Genomic DNA, 17,587 nt, shown 5'->3' on the forward strand with positions numbered 1-17,587 from the left:
ATCTGTAATTCACATATTTATGGTATTGAAGTTTGTTGCTTCAATGGTTCAGATAATGTGAATTACATTTTTTAGTGACCTCATTCTTTATCTTTTTTTCCATATTTTATGAGTATACTTTAATACTTGAAAATCAAAAGTTATATCATACTTTAAGATTAAGATTGAAAATTTCCAAATCAAATTTAAATACTCATAAAAATGGGAAAAAAAAAAGATAAAGAATGAGGTCATTAAAAATGTAATTCACATTATTTGAGACATTGAAGCACCAAACTTCAATACCTTTGTGAAGAGGGGGCTATTGGTAATATTTTATCTTCTTTTATTCGGGAGAGGAAAATAAATTTAAGTCACCACCATCTTCCATGGATGAAAGTTGGCACAAGAAGAGAGACGAGGTGGCAGGATATGCGGATGACTTTCTTTCTCCCAAGTAAAATCCCTGTAATCCCTGTACTCTCACATGGACGGTTTGACAGATTTGCCGCTGGAACGTAAATGCCAGTGCAATTTTAACTTTGCTTTTTCTTGAAAACAAAAACACTATAAAAAGAAAAAAGAATTTAAAATTAAGAAAAGAAAACCTCTAGACCAGTGTTTTCGAACTGTCCTTCATCGAGACCCAGGCGGTTGAACTGTTGATTCGTTCTATCCAAATAACGGTTTTTTAACTTTTTTTAACTTTTATTAATTGGGCCATCCATTAATTCAACCGTCCACCCTGACCCAAAAAGAATGGCCAAAGGCTCAAATCAATTCTAATTCCGGGTCGATTTTTAAAATCTTGTTCTGAACATTAAAATTCGGTTAGAAGTAATAAAGAAAAAAAAACTACAGGTTAATATTCACTGAGTGTTTGGTAGAAACAAGTGAATTGGAAGATGGGAACTGAACTTCCACCTAATCGCCAAGTAAAGGAGACGTGCAAAATGCAAACAAGAAACCCATCGCTCAATAATGAAAACCCTCATCGAAACGTCATTGACCCAATTGTTTCAGGAACATGTTAGTCACATCCAAATCTAATTTATCCTTGAGTTGCCCTCGCCAATCCACCTCTGAATTGAAGGGGTAATTTCAGCTTCTGAAGACAAGGCCAAGCCTATCCACCTCCTCTGAGCAGGTGGTGGTTGCAGCTCTCAAGACAAGTCAATGACTTCAACAGTGAAATCTGCTGAACACTGTGCCCGAGTCACACACCCTTGGTGCTCTAACTGGCCTGATCAAGTTAGAATCATTTGGGTTACTCGGATCATTTCTAAAGTACAAACCCAAAATGGGAACTGTGGATCACGGGTCAAACAGTCTGGGATTTAGTTGCACCACTCCCATTTTGGGTTTGTAACTTGTAAGTGATATATAAAACCGCAATATTGACCCGACCCTACCAGCCTTGATCAGGTTTTGGGTTGGGCTCAGGCTGACATTACCCTATGTCAAGCTTGACCTGTTGACATGTTGCATTGGGGCGTCTATAAACATAATTTTGGTTGAATGTGTTAGAGAATAAAAGTCTATTCTTGAACCTCACTTAACAATTTAAATTTTTAGGTTAAATGATTCTTGGCATCAGAACTTATTTGAATCATTTAGTGCTTGATCCTCATCACCCCATTTACAATTAATTTAAATTTAAGCACAATTTATGGATAGACCTATGCTTCACACTTCAAGCCTGACTTTCTTGTGAAGAGGTATTATATAAAATAAAACCTAATCAATGACTTGAATGATAACCTCATCTAACAAATTAAGCTTTTAGCTTGGACGGTTTATGTAGAGAATGTAGATATACTACTTATGAGACAGGTTGAATTGGATTTGAATTTCCATATTATTTCATCTAGCGGGCCGAATTGAGATTGCTTGGTGTGTGTGGTTGAACTCTTTGGATTTCTAAATCCAAAGAGTACTTTTCTTTTACTCAAGTTGTATGGTGTTATTAGTAGGCTTCAATCCGGCCTACACATTCCCATAGGTGTAACTTTATGGTGCAATGCAATTGGAGCTTGTTTTTATTTCTATGCAATTGGTGCAAACTCAAACCATCACATCAACTGATTTTTTATTTCAAATGCTCCTTTCATCACATTTCATTGGGATTGCCTAAATTGATCTAAAATTGATACAAGATTTGTTAATTTTATTACTTATTTGTTACTTCACCCATAGAAATCAATATCAACTCCAGCAAGTAATACACTAATTGAGAATGTCGGGTTAAAATCCATAAACACCATGTTTGATCTTGTATTGGCATGAATTCAGACGTTACGTAAAGCCAATGGTTATGGTTTATGCTGCATGTGCAGCAGGTTGTACAACCAATGATGAGGTTTTATGTAAATAATAAATTCATAATCCCCACTGTAAAAGGTACCGATTCCATGTATTTAAATACTGGTGTGTAACCTTATTATTGGTCTATTAAACAAAATGCATGATTGGCGTGTGAGGTTGTTACTCACTGGTGTGTAACCTTACCATTGGTTCCTCACTTTTCAAAGTCTCAATTCATGATAATGACTAATTTAGATGGTCATTAACGCTTATAAAGCACCAAATGAAGTTGATAGGATGGCATGAACTGTCCTTGTTTTAGAATGTCTATTAGGATAAATTGTTGAAAACCTCCCCGAAGTTTTGACTGTTGTTAAAATTTTTATTGAAGTTTGGTAATTATAGTTATCTCCCCTGAATTTTTTGACACAATTGTAAGTAGAGCCCATTTGTTAGAATCTTATAATAAGAAGCACGGAAATGCCCAAAATACTCATACAATTATTATTGATGCTGGTTACTACAGAAAAAAACAATACCAAGTTTACAAATAATAAAAATAGAGAATTTAAAGTTACAGCTTTAGCTAGCGACTGATATAAAAGACAAATTTGGGTAATAAATCAATTTCAGAAAAGATATTAGAAGGATTTGGACTAACCATTCATATGATGAAAAGATTGCAATTATCAAAGGAGGTTTCAACAATAACCAGAAACTTCAGAGGATGTTTCATCAATTTATCCTATCTATTATATGTCTATTATGCCAATGCTATCTTACCCTTCTGGCATCATAGGTTTCATCAATTTTGTATTTTTCTTCAAGAATTAAACAAGTTCACATCTGTTGTGACCACTTTCATGGATATAACCCTTATTTGTTTGAAAATGGAGGACCATTTGGATCAGTCACATCTTTCCATTAGTCCAAATCAGCCCTACACCCACCTTGTGTTAGGGTTGTGTTTGGTACCATTACTGTTTCTACTTTGAAAGGTATTGGTGATCAACATAAATTGACATACAACTGTTATTTGAGGCTATTTATATTTGAAACAAGCATACTTTAGAAATGCATGTATAAGAGACTATTTCTAGACATCCAAATTGACGTTTCAGGTGGAAACAACAATAGTACCAATTATTCTAGTCGAAGTACTCTCAAATACTGATGTGGCAATACATCTCTGGTTGATGAACCCAAAGTGTCTTGAATCACTTTGATACCAAACACAACCTAGAATTATCTATGAATCACATGAGCCTTCCGAAGTATTGTTGGTTTAAATTAAAAAATGAACTAAAGACTAAGACTAAGATAATCACTTGGCATCACTCCCAAAGTGGAGATGTAAGGTTGATCCCATGCATGGAACTGCAAGCTTTCTACGTTATAGCCACTGCACCATCTCCACCTTCCTGCCCTGTTAATTTCACTTGACCAACTAACCTGGCCAGCTAATATAATATCAAAGAAAAAGAAAATAAAAGAAAGGTGACTTAAAATACCAGAAAATTGAGGAGTTATCTCAGCCATTTAAGGAGGGAAAAAGGTTTCAAGTTAAATAGTTCTATATGAAAGAAGATGATGAGAGGACATGTGGATTCTTTTATGATCCAAACCACCTTGATATTCTTAAATCATTTGAATTTACTATCTAAGATTCCAACTAATAAACTTAAAGATAGTGGCTACAAGTTGGGTTACCTGATTTGAAGAATTTCAACATTGAGATTAAGTTTTGGGCCCATTAAAAATTTAACAAATTTCTAATCAAGGGTGAATATGAACCGAGTTTTTCACAAGTCATTTGAGGTATCGGTTCGTCTTGAACAGAGCTTGAGCCCAATGAAACTTGGTTTATGAAGCTTATAAGCCTAATCAAGCTTATATTATATATACTATTTTTAATGTTTGTGTATAATAATAAATAACTTTTTATATAGATAATAAGAAATTTTTTTTATATGTATAATTTATCCAAAAAAAAATATTTTTTATATGAAACATGGCTAACTGTTGAGTTTAAACCAAGTTGGAACATATAAGTTTTTGAGTCAAGTCGAATTTGAGATTATGTTTCTAGCTAAAAATGAACTCGACCTTGAACTTGAGCCTCGTGTTCTGTCGAGCCAAACTTGAATAATTAGATATTCGGCTCAACTCAAATCCACCCCTATTATCAACCCAACTTGCACCCGTACTATAGATATATTCTTGCCATCCATAAGTTCATTTCTAACTTTATTAGCACTAGTAAGCATGCACGTGCTTTGCATGTGAAAATTCTAGATGATGATATTGATATTAATAATATATTCAATTTTTTTATAAATTTTATGTATTTTTATTTTTGTTTTTTATTATTAATCATATGCAAATTACAAATCTAATCTAATTATATAAGCACCTCATCCAAATATGTGATAATCGGATTAAGTTGTGAAGTTTCAAGTATCATTGACAGGCTTACCTGCTTGGCTAGACTCTTCGTTTTGCAGTGTTTTCTCTTTTTGGTGTCTTTTTTCTTTTGTTCATTTATTAAAAAATTGTAAGATTTAAATAGAGAGAATTGAATGAGGTGAAAAGTAGTAGTTAAATTTACAAGTTAAACCTTACAATTAAATAATGACTAAATTCAAAAATAAGTATTTTAGTCAAAATAAATTTTCACAATTTTATTATATTTTTAATAGTAGTGTAAATATAGAATTATAGGTGTGTTCAATTTTTTTTTGTATTTTTGTGTGTAAAAAGAATTCTAATATATCACACTTACTTTTTATTTAATATGATAAATATATGACATTATTCATGTGCTTGAATGTTTTTCTTGCAAAATTTATATATATATATATTGTTTTTTTATTTTATTAATTTTTATTATTTATTTATGACATTAAAGGTTAATACATTTAACCCAAAACGTGAACTATTTATTATTAATTTTTATATTTCATTTTTGGTTAGTTCTAAATTATGTATTTCATTTTCATTATCAATAAAAATAATTCTTGTTTATTATACTTATTTTTTAATTTGATTAATAAAAATATCATAAATGTGTCTAATTTTTTTGTAATTTTCTATATTTATTTATATTTTAAAAATTTTATTACTTAACCATGACTTTGTAGGTTGATCAATTTGATTCAGATTGTTGAATCGCTTAGCCACCACTTGGATAAAAAATGGTTTTGTTTTTGAATCAGTTTTAAAATATATGAGTTTATATTGTTAAAAATATTGACATAGATCTAATTAATAGTATTTATCAATGAAAATAAATTAAAAATATAGGATTTAATAAGAGAAAATGGGATTTAATACCTTAAGTATAAGACTTAATGGGAGGGGATTAAATGAGGTGGAAAGTAATAATTAAAGTTACACTTTCATGGATTAAATACACAAATATAGGCATTTTAGTAGCCATTAAAATTATAATAAAATGACTTTATACCCTTTCTCCAACAAAGAATTAGATGGTAATTTTAGTAAAAAAAATTTAACATTTTATTCACACTTTTATATATAGAGATTTATAACCAACTGACCATGCATCAAATTTTGAATAAGAAATTTACATCTAAATGAAAAAATGAACTAAATGAAATGATTGTCCTTGATGTGTCTTCCCAGCATCTCACCACTAAAATGATTGTCAACAATTAGGCAAAGTAGGCACGTTAGGTAAGCACAATGAGTGAGCACATAATAGCTATGTGACACATGTCCCAATTAATGCTCCTTTCATCCAAACGTTTTTGCGTCATTAGACAGAAATTATCCATTACTTTATTATCTTTATCAAAATAATTAAAATATAAACAATGAAAAAGGAAAACCTAAGCGTGTTGGGAATTGGGACTCATTTAGATTTTCCTTTTTCATTGTTTTTATTTTTAATTATTTTGACAAAGATAACAAAATAATGGATAATTTCTGTCTAACGGAGCAAAAATGTTTGAACGAAAGTCACATTAATTAGGACATGTGTCACACAGCTATTACGTGCTTACTCATTATGCTTACCTAACGTGCCTACTACATCCGGACCCTCATTTGTCATCGTCACCAATATGATTGATACATTATCTCTATCTAGCAATAGAACCAAGAAGCAATTTTCATTAGATAGCTAAGGGTGTATTCCGAAACATGATTGGTTTTTTTTTTCAAAATAAAAAACAAGTACGCTATATAACCAAAATTAATGGAATTTCATTTTATAATTTGTTTTTATTTTGAAAAATAAAATCATACACCTTTGGCAAAGACCCCTTAAGATTAATAGAATTTCATCTTTAGCATACATCTCATATTGCAACAATTTTTTACAAGCTTATTGTGATAATCTTCTAAGTAATAGTTTATTTTTCCTTCATGGGGCTAAACAACGGAGGTAAGTAGCTATAGTCCGGATCACCTGCCAACAAAATATATTCTTATATCTTATCAACATCATCTGATACGGAAAATCTCATACATGGTAAATCCCACTTTTATGACGGGTCCTAATTTCATAGTAAAATGTGTGGTGTCAGATAAATTAGTAGCAGTGAGTTGGAAACGTGTTTTATTGGCAGGAGATCCCAATTTAACTAGCCCATCACCCCATATCCCCCAACCTTGGTGGCAGCTGAATTTGATCCCAGATCCTACTACAACGAATCAAAGATCCTAAATCATGCCAACCAAAATCTGCTTACATCAGAGTTCTCCACTTTCAACCGTGTTAATCCTTATTCTGCCTACAAGCTACATGGAGAGAGCTAGAGCAAAAGGTTTTGATTTTTTCACGATGTTGACAAACGTTTGTTGATTTGTCATTTTCCTATGGACAGCACTTAACGTGGAAATATTGACCGCAAATCAAGTTGCTCACAATTAAGGGTGTCAATTGTACCAGATTTGTCCAATTCAATGCAGTCCAATATAAGTCCATTGCAGATAGATCAGGTCCAATCCAATGAATATTCTGGGCTATTTTGCGGACTGTTCAATCTATTCAGATTGATTTTAATTTAGATTAGTTCCAATCCAAATCTGGTCCTATCTTCTATCAATGGACTTGATATTGGTTCTATCTGACACAATCTAATATAAATCCATTAGGAATGGACCAATACCAATCCAATCCAATAAATACTTGGATGATTAAATCTGCAATGATCCAATTTAATATGTCTTATCGGTCCGTCCAATCCATTTAAATTGACTTTGATTTGGACGGGGTCCAAACCCAAAACTAATTAAGTCCATTGACACCCCTACTCACAACCTTGTGAAGCACTTTCTATCCCTTCATCGATGCATTAGCTGGTCTGATTCTCCTCCTCTTTCTATTGCTTCACTTATTCACGAGGATCTCTATGTAATTACATGTTTGGTTGGTGAATGAATTAAGCGTAAGTGTTATTTTCAAAAAATAAAAAACACCTCAACAAACACAATATGATTTTATGGTATCTTAAAGAATCAACAAGTACTTACTTGTGTGGTTGGAAGTTGGGTTGTGAAGAATTTCAATTACATTGGATTTGGGTTAGGGTTCAGGTCTATTGAAAATTTGACAAATTCCCATACCAACATGACCCAAATTGCACTCATTTTTATGTCTTTTTTCTATTATGATAAACTACTATAAAAGTGAATTTTAGTATGAGAGTGATCACTTTATTCAAAGAAAATGCCAAAAGTTAAGTCCATATCTAATTACATCTCTTGGCCCTTAAAAAAATATCAAGTTGGGTTTTTCTCCTACCAATATATTGAATACACCATGCTGAGTGAAAACCTTCTTTCATGTACAAGTTTTTACATAGAAAAAATTGTATGAATTTTGTGAAATCATGTTCCATGGCTCAAATTCATAGTCAATCCTATTCTCATAGGAGTAGCTGATTTGAATCCAATTTTTGCTTCCCTTAAATTTCATATTCATAATAGTGCAAAAAGGAAGCGCACCTTCAAATTGAGTTTACCGAGCTTATGGTAGTCAACTCCACTTCAGCTTCAACCATTAAGGAGCTTTCAACCTCTTAAATATCTTAGGGCCTGTTTGGCTTATGGGAATAGGGGTCTGGGATCTGAATCGGAATGGGTCCAACTATTTGGTTGGGGGGAACTGGAATCCCATTTCCATTCCTGCTGGAATGGCCATTCCCACCCCTCCCTTGGGAATGAAATTCCATTTCAGTTTATTCCAATTTCTGTATAAACCAAACAATCCCTTAGTTTTATCTTTTAATGGGAGCATAACTGTAGGGTGTAAAAGGACTCTAACTGGTAGGGATGCTTATAGTTCGGTTAAACGAATCATGGGCCTATTTTTGAAACCAAACCGGTACTACTGGTTTATGGAAAAATGGTAACTAAAATTGAACCAAAGCGGACAGGTTAATCGGCGGCTCGGTTCGTCATTTTTTTGGTTTTTTGTTTTTACAATATATATTATAAATATATAATTATATAATAAAAAACTAAATATATATAATATTATATTTTAAGTAATAAATAATATATTATAAATTTATATATAATGCATATTTATTAATTCATTATATATAAAATATATATAATATACATAAATACATATAAAATATATATAATATACATAAATACATATAAAATATATAGAAATATATGTATACCAGTTGGTTCAATTAACTACCAGTTTTCTATATTGGTTAGCCGAAACCGAACTGGTACCTTTGGTCTTTTAAAAATACCAAAGCAAAAGGTTACCGAACCGGTTGGTTTGGTTTTGGTTGATTTTTTATTTGATTTGGTTTTTCGGTTTTTCTTGCTCACCCCTACTAACTGGTTGTAATGAGAGGGTTGCTCCTCTTGTGTAGCCCATTATCACACACATATATACAATAATAATAATAATAATAATAATAATAAATAAATGTTAAAAGAAAGAAACCTAGTTATCTCCCAAAGCCAACATGAGTTTTTCTTTTCCTTTTTATTTTAATTTGCTCTTCATCCATTACAAGGAGGCCCATACAGATAGGACCATAATATTTTATAATTCATGGAATCTCTATAAATGTTAAAAGAAAGAAACCTAGTTATCTCCCAAATCCAACATGAGTTTTTCTTTTTTTTTTCCTTCTTTATTTTAATTTGCTCTTCATCCATTACAAGGAGGCCCATACAGATAGGACCATAATATTTTATAATTCATGGAATCTCTAATAATTACTCTTAGGTAATGAGTTATAATGATTTTCTCTTTTGTTTGTCACCCTTTTGCAAATTGGTATAGATTCTGATCTGCTACCAACAAAAGCACTCCCAACCTGTCCTGACAGGCCACTGCAGCCGCACATTGTGAGTAGGGGTGTAAACGTGTTGAATTCGAATCGGATCAGGCAATATCTGAATTTGAATATGATTAGAAAATCCAATATTTGAATTCGATTTGATATTCGACGGATATTGAAAATTAATATCCAAATTCGAATCCGATTAAATATTCGAATATTCAATTCGATTAATTAATTATTTTAGATAATTAATAAATATATAAAATAAATATTTTATTGATATAAAGTATATATATATAAATTATTTATATAACTTAATTATTATATATATTATATAAAATATTTTATATATTATATATAAGAATTAAATAATCGGTCGAATTCGGATATTTATCGAATCGAATCAAGCCATATCTGAATTCGAGTCTGATTAACTATTCGGTAAGAATAGGATATCCAAATTCGACCGATTAGATATTCAAATTATCCGAATTGATTCGATTATGTCGAATATCGAATTCGAAATCGGATTTTCGAATACCGCTGACACCCTTAATTGTGAAGTATTGTACATGTTTTTTTCCTGAGATGTAGGTTGCATTGTTTTTTACTTTGTGCTAAACATTTTAGTTCCCAGTGTTTTGTTTTTTTGTTTCTTCCCTTTTTTGGATTATTGATTTTTTTTTTTGAAAAACAGATTGTCAATTATTGATTAATGGTCTTAGATATAAATTTAAATTGTGTGTTGTACAAAAACATTTTCTTTCAAAAAGGATTCACTATGATACCAGAAAGACATGATATCCAAAAAGATTTGTGAATACTATGTTTGGTTTGAAGGAAAGTGTAGGAAAAAGTAGGGAAACTTATACAAGATTTATAAAGGTTTCCCTACCTTTCCCTACTTTTTCCTTCAAACCAAACATAACCTTATTTTACAAAAAATAAAAGAAAACATAATACACGTTGTTGTGGATCACCCCACACCACATTTTATAGAACAACTAGTGGGCTGTAGAACCGTTGTAACAAATCATTGTGGGGTGGGCCATGACTCACCAGTTTAGGTCATGGGTTTAGAGGTCATGGAAATGATTTAACAGGGCCCATGGGCCTTAATATTTCCCATCATCCATTTTCATTGCACGATTCGTCACATGATCGTAAATTCGTAATACGACATGGTCCATATAGGAGAGAAAGTGAGACCTGCATTAATGCGTTATTAGGGCTGCAATTCTGCAAATTAAACCTATTCGAACTTGAATTGGATTGGTCTATTTACAATTGGATCGAATATGGATTCGTACATATACATAGTGCACAAATATGGATTCATAAATAATTCAATTCGATTTAGTTTATATGTATTCCTATATATACGTAAAATTTATATTGTTTCTAATTTCTATTAATAAAATTATGGGTCTAAGCTTCATACAGTTTATTTTCGTTTCATCTTGTCAATGGTATGTAATATTAGTCATTTTTAGTTTATTTTGTTAATAAAATATAATTTCCTGAAAAAAGATTGATTCGCGAATCCGAAATGAAGCTGACGGATGAGATTCGATTCGAATATGAACGTCAATGGGATCATACAGTCAATTTCCTTCAACTGTCAGGTGTCAGCCCCGCCCAACTCAATTCTGACCTTTCGTTGTTGGGGTCACAAACTCTTCTTTTCCTCTCTTCCTGAATTCTAAAAACGGTTCTCTTCCAATGAACAGTCTCTGATTCTGAAATTTCTGCCGAATCGATAAAATTTTTCTTCCATCTGAAATCCGCAATTCTAACTTTTATCTATAGGTGGTAAGAACCAATGTAATGTTGTACGGACCGGGAACAATTTCTGGACGAGAATCAGCTGCTTAGGGTTTTCTGCCAATCGAAGGTATTGTCCTCGTGGTTGGCTCTCGGCTGTTCTTCTCCGTGGGAGGACTCTGGAGTCTAAATCATGCCGTCGAACCATTTCCAGAACGGTATTGAGAAGGCGAAGCATGTCTGGTCTCGACTGCCAAGCTCGGAGGAAGCTGAAGAACAAGATGGAGTGGAATTATCGAGGAAGCGTAATGGCACCAACGTCGAGAGTCTCGATTATGAAGTCATCGAGAATTACGCCTATAGGAAACAACAGGTTATGTTTCTTGGGTTTCTGTGGAGATTCGTGAGATAGAATTTGTTCTGAAATTGCTGTTTTCCCTGATCTTTTCTTTGTATTTCGAAACAGGCGCAAAGGGGAAGGCTATATATTGGATGTTATGTTGCGGTGAAATGGTTCTTTGCATTGCTCATTGGAATCGGTAAGAGGATAGGGATATCTCTCTAGCCGTGTTCTTGTGATAATTTTGTTTTATTTAATTTGAGTGGTTATATAAGTGCCTTGCATAAAATGTTGCCTCGAACTTCCTTGTACGTGGAATTTCATTTGTTAAGTCCCAAAATTTAATGGTATAGAATATAGATCAATATCTCAGTTCAGTTTTATTTCAGTAAATGTGCTATTAAAGATGCCAAAAGATCTTAACTAGTATAATGTTAAATTCGGTAACCCAATTCTGCTTCTCATGGGAATTGCCCTGATTGGGATTGTTATAGTTCAATGATGTTAATGTTCTTGCTGACAGAATAGATTAGCTAGAATCAAAATTTGCCTCCCAGGAATTTCCTGGGCAGGTGGTTATACTATAATGTCTTTTTTTTTTTATATTTTTAATTCAATCTTACTGTAATGTCAAAGCATAGTATTACAACTAGAGTTCTATTGTTTCTCTTTCAGTTCGTTAAAATTTGTAGGAATAATTTTATGGAATAAATATCAATCTATGTTTTTTTTTTCTTCTTTTCTTTTCTGATTGGTAGCGGTAAAGTTCTATTGGTTGTGTATAAAGAATCAATTATGCATAGCAGTCAGCCAAAAATATTAGACCATCAAAAAGCTACCTAACCCAACTTCTAGTTTACATTATTAGTTACTCCAAACCAATTGTCCCCTGCTTATTCCTTGTTTTTCTAGTAAACCAGATACTCCATTTGCTATCTTTGAGTCCAAGAGAGTGTGATGTCCATTGCATTCTTGATTCATCAAGTATTTTTTTTTCCTTTCATGTTGTTTCCGCACTAACACATGACTGGTTTTTCATTTTTCAGCTAGCTTATAACTACCCTAGAATCCCCTCCGACCCACTAAGCTCAAGTAATCCAATGTCCTAGCCATCCTAAGGCTCTGTGGAGCAGCTAGTAGTTCTGCTCTTTGTCGATGTACTGGCTCCTATTGGCTTCCAAGAATATTGCTAAAATGGTTCCTTGCTCATATCTCAGCATTACTTGAATTCCCAAAGGTCCTGGATTACCGAAGTTGCATCCATCAAAGTTTAGTTTGAATCGATGGGTAATAGGTGGGCTTCATGATGCCAGGAATACACTTCCAATGCCACTCTCTACAGATGCCATTAATAGACAAAGATGCAAAATTATCAAGGGCTTTGACCCAATGCAACATTCATACTATTATGCTCTCCTTGATTGCATCTGAAGGCTGCATCTTCCTATTGATGATCCTCTCAATCTAAGTTTCTTAGTTGTATCTTTAAATCACAAAATGCAAGTTCACTAATTAAACCCATCGCCCCGTGCAAGTTGATTAGTTAAGCCCATGACCCCATGCAAATTGACTAGTTAAGCCCTCCACGTACAACCAAATAAAGGGCCTTATTCTTTTCTTATTTTTAGGAAATATATTCATTGGATCATAGTTGTCCACTATAGAAGGCATAGCAAAGGGTGGAGTTCAGAAGTTGAAGAGAAGAGAGAGAGATGGGAAAATATTATAAATAATAGTATTGAATGTGATATTGCATTGAGGCTAAAATTGTTAAACAAACTTGTGAGTAGAAGTCCTCATTCTTTTTTTCTTTTATTTTTGAAAATTTATACATTAAATCATAGTTATCCGTAATAAAAGGCCTAGCAAGAGGATGGACTTTAGAAGTTGAAGAGAAGAGAGATGAGAAAATGTTACAAATGGTAATGTAAACCTTCTTGGCTGAACAAAAAGGAGAGTACAAGAGACTTAGGAGTGTCTAGAATAATTGACCTCCACTTCAAAGAGTCACTTATATATTAAAGTGAATGCACAATTACAAGAATGCCCATGTGGGGCAGAAAGATAAAAAAAATAAAAGAATACATATAAACATAAACAATGAAATGTGCAATAGGGACTATACTAATAAGGTACATCAAGTCTTACAGTCTCCACACTCCCCCTCAAACTGATGTATAGATATAAGCATCGGTTTGTCTACAAGAAAGAAATGTAGAGCTCTAGTCATGACCTTAGTGAAGATATCAACAGTTTGCATGTCCGAGGCCACATGAGATAGATCCAGTAGTGAAAAGGTCTCTAATGAAATGACAATCCACTTTGATGTGCTTAGTCCTCTCATGAAAGACAGGGTTAGATGCAATTTTGATAGCACTTGTATTGTCTGCATAGAGAGGAATAGGAGTAGGAAGTGAATTACCAAGGTTTGCAAAGGGAGATTGTAGCTAAACAATCTCACTGCAAATTGAAGATATAGCTCTATACTCGGCTTCAGTGGAAGATTTGGAGACAATCTGCTGCTTCTTACACTTCCAGGAGATAAGAAAATTACCCATAAAAACACACCATCTAGAAGTAGATCTACAAGTGTTAGGGCAACCAGACGAATTTGTATCAACATATGCTCTCAACTGAATGGGTGAGGAGGAGAAGAACAGCCCCTGAGAAATTATGCCTCTGACATAGCGAATAGTGCGATGGACAATAGCTATACGAGGCTAACAAGGAGTAGAGACAAACTAACAACCTAAACAGCATGTGAAGTATTAGGACGAGTCATGGTGAGATAGAGGTGTGTGTTGCATGAGGTGGTAGGGGAAGCTCAAATGGCTTTTGTAGAAGGGAGACAAATACTGGATGAGGTGTTAGTGGCTAGTGAATGCATTGATTCATGATTAAGAAGTGCTAGACCAGGTTTGATTTGTAAAATTGATTTTGAGAAGGCTTATGACCATGTGGTGTGGGGATTCCTAGAAGAAATCCAAAGCTTTATAGGGTTTGGGGAGAAGTGGAGGGCCTGGATGTTTGCATGCATGTCTACTGTATCTTTCTCAATTCTGCTGAATGGAATCTCATCAGAATTCTTTCAGGCTTCTAGGGGTCTTGTTATTAGAAAGGAGTGGTCAAGTGGGGCTGATAGAGGGTTTCAAGGTGGGCAGCGATGGACCTATCATATCTCACCTACAGTATGCAGATGACACTCTAATCTTCCTGGATGCAAAGGTAGAACAGATTCTAAACTTGAGGGCAATCTTGGCAAGTTTTGAGATGCAGTCAGGGCTGAAGATAAATCTATCCAAAAGCACAATAATTGCAGTTGGGGAAGTTGGGAGTGAAGTGTTGATGGAGTGTGCTGATGTCATGGAGTGCGGAATTGGTGAGTTCCCATTTACATACTTGGGATTACCAATTGGTGGTGCAGTGAAGTCAGAGAACCTTTGGAAACCACTCTTGGAAAGGGTTGAAAAGAGGTTAGATGGGTGGAAAGCCAAGTATTTATCTTTGGGAGGGGGGGAAGGGTGACACTAGAAGTGTTCTTTCCAGTCTTCCGACATACTACCTATCTTTGCTGAAAATTCCACCTAAGGTGGCAGATAGGATTGAGAAGCTCCAAAGGGTTTTCTTTGGGAGGGGGTGAGAGGGGGAGGAGTGGGAAGAAAATTTCATTTGGTAAGCTGGGATAGGGTGTGCAGGCCAAAGGAGAGGGGAGGGCTAGGGATAAGGAGAGTGGAAATTTTCAATAGGGCTTTGTTGGGGAAGTGGTTGTGGAGGTTCAGCTTAGGAGGGGAGGAGAATTCATTGTGGAGGAGGGCTGTGGTGGGGAAGTATGGAGTTGTGAGATTTGGTTGGGAATCAAAGAAGGTGAGGGATTCCTATGGGCCGAGTGTGTGGAAGGGGATCATGACCTTCAACAAGGAATTCAGGGACCTAACAAGCTTTGTAGTAGTGGTGTGGGGTGGGACGGCTCTGTTACCTATGTCCAAGACTGTATAGATTAACAGAGGTGGAAGTCACTATTAGTGGTTGCTATGAAAGGAGGGGAGAGCAGCTGATCTGGAGTCCGAAATTCAGGAGGCCTTTATTGAACAGAGAAGTTGAAGAATGCATTTCTCTCTTGGAGAAACTGGAGGATATAAAACCTACAATTCAGCTCAGAGACAAGCTTTGGTGGAAAGAGTGCAAGAATGGAAAGTTTACAGTAATGTCATGTTATCTGGCTCTCAGCAGATCTATCTCAGATGTGAATCACATTAAGGGCATTTGGGGAAACCCAGTTCCTCCAAGAGTGGAAGTTCTGGCTTGGCTGATAGCAATGGACAGCATTTTGACAGCCGATCACTTGAAATCCAGAGGCTTTAACATGGCTTCCAGATGCTGCCTTTGTGAGGAGCAGGAGGAGAACATGATTCACCTATTCATCTCATGTGACTTCTCAAGATTCCTGTGGAATGTGTTTACTTCCATTTTTAGGGTCTCTGGATTTCACCCAACCACAACAGCTGAGATTTTTTCAACATGGCCTAGGCTGTCCGGGTGCAAGAAAGTGAGGTTACTATGGAGTTGTATCCCATTTGCAATATGTTGGAACATATGGAAGGAAAGGAACAGGAGGACTTTTGAAGACAAGGCTTGTAGCATGGAGAAGATGGTTGCAGCTATGGGCAGATCAGTGGTAGAATGGGTGTTGATTCTTCCTGAATTCAGTCAACAAAAAAAGGAGGATTTTGGGAGTGGGTTAGGAGAGATTTTGGGATATCAAGTATGTAGTGTAGAGCCTTTTATCTAATTTGATAGAAGGCTCTTTTGTTTTTCTTTGTTTTCGGGTGCTGTCTCATCACCCTGATCTGTAATTTCTTTTCTTTTAATAAAATTTTTGCCATTTACTTATAAAAAAATAGATCCCATAAGCTGGCAATATAGGGTAGCATCAGGTAGCAACTGACAATCAGATTTAGATAATTTAACATTCAGCTCTAGAGGTGTTTCAACGTGTTTCTTGTCAGTGAGGCTGAGAAGTTTGACTAGATCAGAAGCATATTTCTACTGGCAAACAAAGTATCCCTGATTATTGTGATGAACTTCCAAGCCCAAAAAATAGGTGAGAGGGCCCAAGTCCTTCATGTGAATCATGAAGTAAGGACTTCAACTCCTGAAAGCTTTCATGATCATTGCCAGTCAACAACATATCATCAACATATAACAGGATAATAGTAATACCTTAGGGTCGTCTCTTAACAAAAAAAGAGTGATCAGGGGACCTCTGACTATATCCAATAGTAACTAAAACATCTCAAAAATGCTCAAGCCGAGCCCGAGGAGCCTATTTCAAACCATATAGAGATTTCTTCAAATGACATACCAAAGAAGGGTCACTGCAATAGCTAGGAGGAGGCTTCATGTAGATTGTTTCCTTTAGCTATCCATGAAGGAAGGCATTCTTCACATCTAACTGGCAGATAGTCTAGGATTGGACAACAGATAAAGCTAGAAGAGCACGAATTGTTGTAATCTTCACAACTGGTGCAAAGGTTTCTATCACATATGTCACATAACCAGTTCATACAAGGGAATGAGAACACCAGAAGTCAGGGGTGAATTAGAATGTATCGCCCCATTCTAGAGAGCTAGAATATATATATATATATATATATATATATATATATATATAAGGAAATACAAGAAAGAAAAAAAGGACAGTGTACATCAGGGACTATAGTAATAAGGTACAACATCAGGATTATACACACTCCCCCTTAAACTGATGCGAGTGCATGAGCATTTGTTTGCCCACAAGAAATATATGTCTGGATCTCGTCATGGCTTTTGTGAAGATGCCAGCAATTTGCAAGTTTGAGACCACACGAGGAAGAGAAATAGAGCTAGCAATAAACATGTCTCGAATAAAGTGGAAGTC

General features: G+C 34.6%; 1 protein-coding gene across 8 annotated transcripts in view; it reads left to right on the plus strand.

Annotated features, from left to right (window-relative positions):
- Positions 1-11,183: 11,183 nt before the first annotated feature.
- The window catches only part of LOC104612053 (chloride channel protein CLC-d-like), an 82,153-nt gene continuing 75,749 nt past the window's right edge, over positions 11,184-17,587 (plus strand). For 4 of the 8 annotated variants that reach the window (XM_010279383.3, XM_088903367.1, XM_088903365.1 and 1 more), the window contains exons 1-2: positions 11,186-11,703; positions 11,797-11,869. In XM_010279383.3, the coding sequence (XP_010277685.1) occupies positions 11,524-11,703; positions 11,797-11,869 (253 nt within the window). In that variant the 5' untranslated portion in view covers positions 11,186-11,523. Of the gene's footprint in view, positions 11,704-11,796; positions 11,870-17,587 lie in introns of all 8 variants that reach the window. The other 4 variants (XM_088903364.1, XM_088903363.1, XM_088903362.1 and 1 more) reach the window with 2 other exon arrangements.

Source organism: Nelumbo nucifera, chromosome 4, assembly GCF_055504915.1.
Source record: "Nelumbo nucifera cultivar China Antique chromosome 4, China Antique-T2T, whole genome shotgun sequence".
Taxonomy (NCBI): domain Eukaryota; kingdom Viridiplantae; phylum Streptophyta; class Magnoliopsida; order Proteales; family Nelumbonaceae; genus Nelumbo; species Nelumbo nucifera.